Source organism: Centruroides sculpturatus, unplaced genomic scaffold (assembly GCF_000671375.1).
Source record: "Centruroides sculpturatus isolate CEXI.00-Female unplaced genomic scaffold, Cexi_2.0 scaffold8, whole genome shotgun sequence".
Lineage (NCBI taxonomy): Eukaryota > Metazoa > Arthropoda > Arachnida > Scorpiones > Buthidae > Centruroides > Centruroides sculpturatus.
This window is the reverse complement of record NW_019384535.1, coordinates 1,915,411-1,925,018: the sequence shown is the minus strand read 5'-3', so window position 1 is coordinate 1,925,018 and position 9,608 is coordinate 1,915,411. Positions and strand designations below refer to the sequence as shown.

The 9,608-nt window shown below is 31.5% G+C and overlaps 2 protein-coding genes across 2 annotated transcripts in view; one reads left to right on the top strand and one right to left on the bottom strand.

The window, feature by feature from the left end:
• Positions 1 to 5,115: 5,115 nt before the first annotated feature.
• LOC111623234 lies at positions 5,116 to 5,891 on the top strand. Its single transcript, XM_023365731.1, has 2 exons — positions 5,116 to 5,429; positions 5,636 to 5,891. The coding sequence occupies exons 1-2, from the start codon at positions 5,116 to 5,118 to the stop codon at positions 5,889 to 5,891; spliced, it is 570 nt and encodes a 189-aa protein (XP_023221499.1).
• Positions 5,892 to 6,867: 976 nt separating this feature from the next.
• The window catches only part of LOC111623233 (solute carrier family 22 member 4-like), a 26,449-nt gene continuing 23,708 nt past the window's right edge, over positions 6,868 to 9,608 (bottom strand). Inside the window, exon 9 of the mRNA XM_023365730.1 lies at positions 6,868 to 7,099. Within this exon, the coding sequence (XP_023221498.1) occupies positions 6,868 to 7,099 (232 nt within the window). The remainder of the gene's footprint in view (positions 7,100 to 9,608) is intronic.

Genomic DNA, 9,608 nt, shown 5'->3' with positions numbered 1-9,608 from the left:
ATTGTAACTCTCTCTCTCTCTCTCTCTCTCTCTCTGCCTATAGGTAGATTCAAACGAAAATTGGCATTAAAATTTTTTTCGATAGATTCATCAGCTATTTATTTATGCCTTTTATCAGCTTTAATAAATCCCTTTATTATATGAATTAACTATCGTGTTGAGTGACTTTCTTTCGTGTCATCTCTCATATAACTCCTCCTCCGTTCTCTTATTCCAAGTTTCCATACGGATGTCCACGTTCTAGGCACGTAAATAAATTCTAGATTTATTTATAATGATGTAATAATTTTAAAAATAATTTTAAAAACCCCTCCAGACAATAATCTCCGTGTAACAGTTATTCTAACAATGCTATACAAAAAGGGCGACAAGTCCTCTCCACGTAACTATAGATCTATTGCTCTGTTATCAACGTTAAGAAAATGCTTTACTTCTATGATGCAATGGACTAAAATCAATGACAACCTCAAATTTAAATATCCATCTGAAATTCTATAATACTATAGTAAACCCTATCATCTATTATGCAAGCCCAATTTGGGGCTTGGATTATTTATACAATCTTGAAACTCTACATATCTATCAATACTGTCTTCGTAAATTATTTCAGCTAGAAAATACAATTCCTGGATACGCCATTCGACACGAAACAAACCGTATTTGGACCTTTCCCCATTTACAGACTGAAATATAAAAGTGATGATAATATTAGATTTTTTACATCAAAAAATGATAAAGCACAGCAAAAACGACAATAATAAGCAATTATGTCGATATAAAATTCATAGACTATTAAACACATTCGGAGTATGAGAACTATTTTTTACAGACTCAATTCATAACTGGAAATACGTATATTCCCTTTTAATAAGCTCTACAATATCTCAGTCAATTAACAAAGATCAGATTTCTCTAAATCAAAGCAACTATCATCCCTGGTATATTAATATTCTTAACATTCCCTCCCTCTTTTCAACTTTATATGTGGTTGCCAATAGATCTAAATGTTAAACGATTAATTCTTCAGTTACGACTCAATAAATATTCGCTGTTCGTTAATAAAACTTACTTAAATCTTTCAGGGAATAACCCGCAATTTTAAATTTTGAGAGTTTGGCCGAGATTACCTTCTGTTCGATTCCAGTTCAAACAATAACAACACAATGTTAATCTTCGGAACACTTGACAATCTTAGTCTCTTGGAAACAACGTCTCCTTGGTTTCAGGGTGGAACTTTCAAAACTGCAAAGAAGTGCTTAATACTAATGTATAAAATTGACGTTACGGCCTTAACTTCAAAGAGAACATTCAATTTTACCATACTTATGAGACTTAAACTAACTACCAATTAAGCCATACTTATGAGACAATATAGACGTATAATGTTAATTTAAAGGTAAAATGAATTAAATTAGAAACACATTTACATATTTGAATTATTAATTTTTCTTTTCCTGAGACCTTGAAGGAAACAAAAATAACACAAATCAGGTTTCTAATTCAACTTAAAAAACTTGCTTTTATAAATTTAAATATAATATATATTATGCACTTCAAAACAGTAGACAAACACTACACCAACTTTTCGTAAAGGTAAGTCGTTAAATAAGTTTCAATTGAGGTTTGTTGCTTAACGGTACGTGGGGGGTAGTAAATATAAAGATGTAAGTCGAGGAAGGTAGGTTGGGAAGAGTATAAACAGGCATAATTGTTAGCATAAGTTGACCATACTGACAACAACTGCACTCGTCCATTTTGATAGATGATAGTAGATGTATAGATAATAGGTAGTAAGTGCAGTATATGTTATTTACACGTGTAGGTCATTTTATTGTTATCCACATTTGATATCATTATTCATCACATACTGACATGACGCTCGTTTCTGTTCTCTACAACTGTCAAGAATTAACTCGATTGGCGAAGCGTAGTGACAGAGGGCCAATAGAGAGCTGGGTAAGCGAGCCTTTTCAAGTTTCGTACGTGTGTTAATCGAGCCGAATAGTTTGGCCGAATATTCGGCTATTCGGCCACTCTCCTGGCCGAATATTCGGTATTCGGCCCGAGACCGAATATACTATTCGTTGCATCACTAGTAAATACTTATTCTAATAACACTTGCGCCTGATTACATGATTGACTGCCTTTTGTAATTTTCATCTTTATGTTTACTTTACTAGACAGTGACACGACTTATTAAAAATCATAATAAACATCGTTCAGATTTTTATGTACTTTCCGATAGCACCATTTTTAACCCCACATACTATTATACTTTGGCGAGAAACCCTCCATAGGACCTCATAATGCTCGTGTCTTTGACAAATGCATTCACCAACTTTTAAACACGTATAATTAATTCCCTATCAGCCTTGTTTAGTCATAATTAGTCCGATCTTCTCACCTTTAGTCATTCCTAAGTAATTTTCATTTAATTTGTAGTATTCTGTATATTTTACTCATACCTCGTACATCTGTTCTCTAAGATGATATATGTTTTAGAGTAATTTTATAATCAAACTTTAAATAAATCATTAAATGTTGTAGGAAATGAAATTCAAATGTAATTACAGTGGCGACCATCCACGGTTCCTTCAAAAAGTAGTCTTCTGGACAAGTGGTCGTCCAATACAGGTGGTGCCGTAATACCGTATTTCCTTACGTATTTTGCGCACTTTTTAGCCATTTCTACTAAGTAAAACTCGAAGCGAGCAAAAATAAGCGAATTTTTCAACCATAGGGCTATATTGGTATTGTATTTTATTCTTATAGGATAACTCGATTTACGGGAGTCGTCGTAATTTTATAAGTCAGATTTAATACCAGTATTTTAAAGATTAATACAATAGTCGCATTTTCTCTATTGTAATGCACATTTTCTTTTTTTCCGATTTAATTCAATTTGGTTCTTTTCGTTCGCTCTTCAGTTACGTGTATTACGTCATTGATATACAAGCGCGTAGTATCTCTACGTCACTTTGGTTTTGGTATTCGTTAGTTTAATCTTATTTTAACTTTAAAAATACTGCATTTTTTAGAAATATTTTCTTAAGTACAATAAGAAAAATTAGTAATTAATAATAAAACGATTTTATTATTTTTTTCTCATCATACGATTTCATTACATTCCGCGATTGTCATTGCGGAATCGAAAAAAGGAAGGTTGCCTGTACAGCTGATTTTTCCATTAAGTTATCACAACAGCAATTAGCGGCGAAGTTTAACTGTGGGAAAACGAAATTTATTTTATCGTAGACCTTCAGTATTTTCCTTAGGGGTATAAAATATTGTACAGGATACAATTAATCGGCTGATCTCATCGTTTGATAATTTTTTTCTTTGTTTTTTGAAGCTCATATACAGTAGGTGTGCGATAAATAGTTTCTGTATCAACCTACCTTATTTCTACGATATATTTTAGAAAAATAATATCCAAGTAATTTTCGCACGCAAAATATTCAAAAAACAATAAACCAGGGCTGTGGAGTCGCATAAAAATCTACCGACTCCGACTCCGACTCCGGCTAAAACACCATAACTCCACGACTCCGACTCCGACTCATACTCCACAGCCCTGCAATAAACGTATTAACACGATCTTCTAACGACAGCACTTTGCATTTCTTTCGTTTTTCGGACAATTTCGAACAAATTGAAATGAATTTCCTTTGTTGCTACACTAATTCATTAATACCTACACCTAATTTCAAGGATAGAAGTGCCCGAGGTGAGTTCGAACGAGAGTTTAAACTAATTCATTATATTAGGAGGGGAGAAACATTGTTGAGATGGGTTCGAACAATAGTTTAGACCAGATATATTCGCGGAAGTGGTCACTTATTACAGTTGTTGTATGTTGTTTCGGACCAAAAATCGATACCCGCGGTCGCGTTACACAGGTGGTCGTTTAATACAGGTAACTTATATGAAGACTCTATGGATAAAGTATTCGGTACCAGAAATTTTTGCCGGTTTTGACAGGTGCCCGTCGAATGGAGGTGGTCGCCTAAGCAGTTTTCACTGTAAATGCTCAATGACGGGAAATTTTATTAAGTTATAAAGTTACTTTTTCATAGAACTCTTCTATTATTTTTTTTTTATAGCTGTTATTCCATTTTTAATCCACATCTATCATGGGTTAGCCACGGTCACAATCTCTGCAATTTTTAACTCTGTCATTTTTTATGTCTCTGTCAGTGGCCATTGTTCAGACGTATAACTGTAGTGAAATAGTGAAACATAATAATAACTACTACGTATATATGTAGTAGTTATTATTACATATATATGTATTTAAACATAAAAATAGTAAGAAGAATACGAATTTTTAAACTCAATTATGGTACCTCCGTTATTAAGCGACGCATTCTTGTATTATACAGGGTGTCCCGAATAAAACTTGACATTTCCCAGCTAGCTGCTGCAAAAACTATTCGTCAGTAATAAATGAAAGTTTGGGAATGCCTTAATAATAGGAAATTTACCTTTAATCACTAATAATTAAACACAAATGTTAAAAGTACAAACTTTCTGAGGCAGAATTATAACATACTAGAGGTATATTCTAAATTAGTGTCCCGGCCATATTATAATTCGTATGCAGTAGACCCCCATATAACACTGTAGATAATTCCGTGTTATATGAATTCCATGTTGTACGAGTCACTTAGATTTTACAAATACGTGTGTCGGGCTGTGAACGGCTTACGTATTTGTAAAATCTAAGTGACTCGTACAACATGAAATTCGTATAACACGGAATTATCTACAGTGTTATAGGGGGGTCTACTGTAAATGTAAACTGCTTATATTTATATTATACGTTACCACTGATAATGAAAATTTGTATTTATCTTACAGATTTTACAAATAATTCTCTCTTAAAACAAGATTTCATCTCTCATTATGGCTGCATGCAAAAATAAAAAGTTTAATTGTATAAATGTAAAATTATCTACGGCTTTTCGATATTTGGGATACCACGTTGCACAACATCCCTTAAGGTTCATAATTATTCCCGTTATCGTTACTGTCCTCTCATGCTTCGGATTATTTCGTTTTAAGATGACAACAGACGTCGAATATCTACACTTTAGAAGAAACAGTCGAATTACAATGGCAAAGCCAATTGTCGAAACTTTGTATCCCCAAAACTATACAGATTATGATATTCTACGACTGACGAAAATGGAAAAATACGGAGCTGTCATAGCAACTGCAAAAAGGGGAGAATCTATGTTATTAAATGAAATCTTTAACGAATTACACATACTGGATCAAACAATACGTAATATGAGTATTGTATGGAAGAGAAAAAGTTACAGATTTGCTGATATTTGTTGTAAAATTGAAGGACAATGTATTGAAAACGACGTATTAAATTTGAAGACGAAAATTACAGAATTTCAGAAAGGAAACTTTAAAATAAGGTATGAATGTCTTTTATAATTCATTTATAAAACTAGTCAAATAGATGATCCTATAGTACTTTAATCAAAATTAAGTATATTAGCATTAGAATCAAAGGTGGTTAAAGATATTTAAGATCTTAAACACGTTAATATATCTTCAGTAAAGTGGGTATTAATTTAAGTGTTTTAAATTATATATTACAAAACAAAATGTTATTTTGCAGGTATCCAGTTAATATCAATTCAGAATCGTCAAAAGTTCAAATTTATACAATAGGATTAGGTGGTGTAACGACAGACGAACACAGTTTAGTGAAAGACTTCAAAGCAATTCGTTTGATATATTTCATTGACAACGGCAATCACACGAATGAAATTTCTACGTTGTGGGAAGAAAATTTTCTGAAATTATTAAATGAAGTAAAACTGGAATATGTTAAATTCTCCGTGTTTACAGGAAAAACTAATGAAAAGGANTGAAAGTGGTTGAAAGTGGCTTTCTATTTCGAATGTTTTGTTCGAAATTGTTCGAATTAAATTCGAACATAAAATTCGAATATTGGTTCGATTATAGAACGATTGTAAACGTTCCAGAAACGTTGAAAATAGTTCGTTTGACTAAACGTAAAAATTCTCTAATTAGTCTGAAAACGGGGGACCTAATTCTTGCATTCTGTGAAAACGGGTAAGATTGGCAATAATGAAATTATCTTAATCTTCACTATCGTTGCTTTTTGCCCAGCGAAGCCGGTCCTTGCAGCTAGATTCTAGATTACTTAGAGAAACAGTATTTTATATATATATAAAAAAACTATATTACATACAAATGTACGAACAAATAAAAACCCAGCGAAGCGGGTCTTTACAGCTAGTTATAACATAAAAATGCTCTTCAGGAAGATTTTTACAAGTATTTGCCTTAACATAGAATAAACCTTTTATTTAGGAATATTTGATTAATCTAAATCTCTGGCATTGTTTTATTTCATATAGATTATTTCGTATCATACTTACTTTTTTCTATCTTCTAATTGTGATAAGGTATCAGCCAATTGCGAATCTTTAGTTTCCGGTAAGAGTAAGGACAAAGCACTGCTTATAATAAAAAGTGTTCCAAACAACGCAAGGGGAAATGAAATATGAACATTCTTTGCCTTAAAAAATTATATAATCTTTCATATTAAAAAAATAAACACAAATTTTACTTAAATTAAATAATACGTACTGCTTCTTTCATAAATGGAGCTGCCAGAGCACCTATTCGTGTCATCATTGAAAATAATCCCACACCAACATTGCGTACAACAGTAGGATAAATTTCCATTACAAGTAAATACAAGGAATTTATAGCAATCACTGTACAGAGTCTTGATGCTACACTTAAAACAATTAGGATGATTGGATAATCTGAAATTGTAGATAATTAAGTTAAACATTAATAATTGAAATTAAAATATTAAGCTGTAAAAATACCTGATTGGAATGCAATTGCTAAAAGATGCATCAGACCACTTCCTGCCATAGAAACGGTCAGTGTATATCGCCTTCCGCTGAATTTTTGAAGGTAAAAGTAAATGACAGAAGATGGTATTTCTACTACAGCAGCAAGGGAGAAGAATAATAATACGTCTATTCCAATATCATCAACTGAGAATGTTAATCCATAAAATGAAAGAATAGTTGATATACTGGAATAGAAATTTTACAGTAACAATAATTAAACATTTGTCGTGTTTTAGTTACTATTTTAAGTTTAATTCTGATAATTGTTTTCATAATTTGATTATGATTTTGATAATTTTTCGATTTCATTTGCATGTATCAATATTAAAGTATAGAATTTGTTTTGAGTAATTTCGTTGTACAGATAATAGGTCTGAATAGAATTGCTAGAGGTTACTTGTATTGAAGTATAAAACAAGTTATATAAGAAATTCCGCTTTTATAACATTTCATTTTGTGAAAAAAACATAAAAGCAAAAAATGAATGAATTATAAATTAAGAACAATTATTAAAATTAATTAATGTTTAAGCTATATTTCGTGGACGTGGGACCATAATTGGATAACTAAAACCGTAATTTTGATAAAATTAAATTTGAAAATTGGACCAACCAAAACTCTGCTATTTTCATGTAATCGTTTTGAAATTTACACATCTGCTTACGGTTCCAAGTAAAATGTGTTCGATACAATAGAAATAAACTATTATTGGAAAACTGCAAACTTTATTTAATACATTAAAGACAGAATATTTTTATTGTGTTACATTACTCGATTCCTTTACTAGTACTTTAAAGGCCGTATTCACACCCAATAATCACATTTAACCAATCATCGTTAGCTTTACTTTTAGTACCGAAACCTTTATTGGTTAACTTTTAACTTTAACTGTTAATCCTTATTCTGATTTCGAACAAAAAGTCATTTCACACTGAAAAGAAACATTTTTTGTTCCGAAAGAAATCAAACCAAAATTAAAATTGAAACTGAACGTTGACATCGTTCTCCTGCTCAGCTGACTTCTTGATGAGTTACAATTAGGGTTTCTCATTTCCCGGTCTTTTGCTTGTCCCGGGATCCCGGGAAATCCCGGGATAGAATTAATTATTTTTAAGGTATACAGAATATCATGAAATCAAATAATATAATTATTTTTTGTTTTTTAAAGTAATTTAATACGTTCTGTAACCTCCAAAATCATATTAATAATGCTGTGTAAGATATATAGTAAAAATTACCTTTGAATTACGTATAAATTTTCACAAATAGAAAAAAATTAATTAAAGTTTGCTGGAAACTGCATACAACAACAACAAAAAAAAAGTTTTGAATTGAGTTAAAAATTAAAAAAATGAACTTCTAATTTAGAAGGTAATTTTCGTTTTTTAAATAAAATATAATACAAAATATTGCAAACTTTTATAAGATTTTAAAAAGCAAAGATGGTCAATACTCCGATAACTCACTCTAATTCTTATTTTAGTAATGAAAAGTCTTGCCACCGAGAATGCCCTTTCCGATTCAATTGATGTGATTGGAATAGTGTTTAATGCATTTAAGAGAAGACAGATATTATGTGTTTTTTCACCTGTAGCCTGGAAGCTTTCGAGTTCGTTTTCGAGATTGTAGTACTTCTTTCGCTCTCTAGTATTCTTGATTTGTCTACCTTGGCTGCTTTAATAGCGGCATCAAGCTTAGAGCTCGATAATTCGGCAATTCATTTGGCTTTAATAATCAGGTTTATGAAGAAAAACTTCATACTTGCAGACTTTGTACTCGTTTGTATCCTTGCCCAATTTGCACAATCTGGCGTCAGGCATTTATTGAAGCTACTGGGCATGGTTAAAACTCAAGACAGCGTAAGCACAATTATTCCAGATATTACAGGTTCCGACAAGTAAAGAATTTTTATAGTCCTGCCACAAATAAGCTATATATTGATTATTGACCATTTGTGACATGCTATAACGAGCAAAAATTTAAAAAAAATAATAGGTAGGTTTAAAATTAATAAATACAAATGTATTCTGACAGTGAATGAGTTAATTGTGCTTTCTATTTGCAAAATTCCTCAACCTTAACACAAAATAAGAAAAAAAGTGAATTTTTAAGAAATTTGCGGGATTTCCCGGGATAAGAAAAATTTCCCGGGATATTTCCCGGGTTAAAAAAACAACCGGGATCCCGTTTGAGAAACCCTAGTTACAATGCATAAATGTTTTTCTCACTATAGAAAATTCTCTTTAATTCGCAGTGGCGTGCCGTGACATTTGATGATAAGGAAGCTGTGTTTCTATAGGAAGCCGACTTCCAGGGGCAATCAGTTACTTGCGTGTCAGTGATGGTCTAGGAACCATTCGTATTCGTTTGTTCGATAAGCCAGTAAAAACCATAGACTTCTCTAATTGTATTTTTAATATCATAATTACATTTCGAATCGCTAGCCACGATATAAGAGCTAAAATTATAAATAAAATAATAAAAATTTACTTGGTGAAACAAAATGTGTGGCGGATGTACTGTACAGTACATATTACATACCTGGTACAAAATATTCTTCAATTATATTAATATACTTTTAAAGAAAATTATAATTAAATATAGCTTTGTAAAGAAACGTACATAAAAATATAAAATATTCTTTACTTTTTAAATCTTAAAACAATGCACTTAGTCAAATAGCTCCCTACGAGT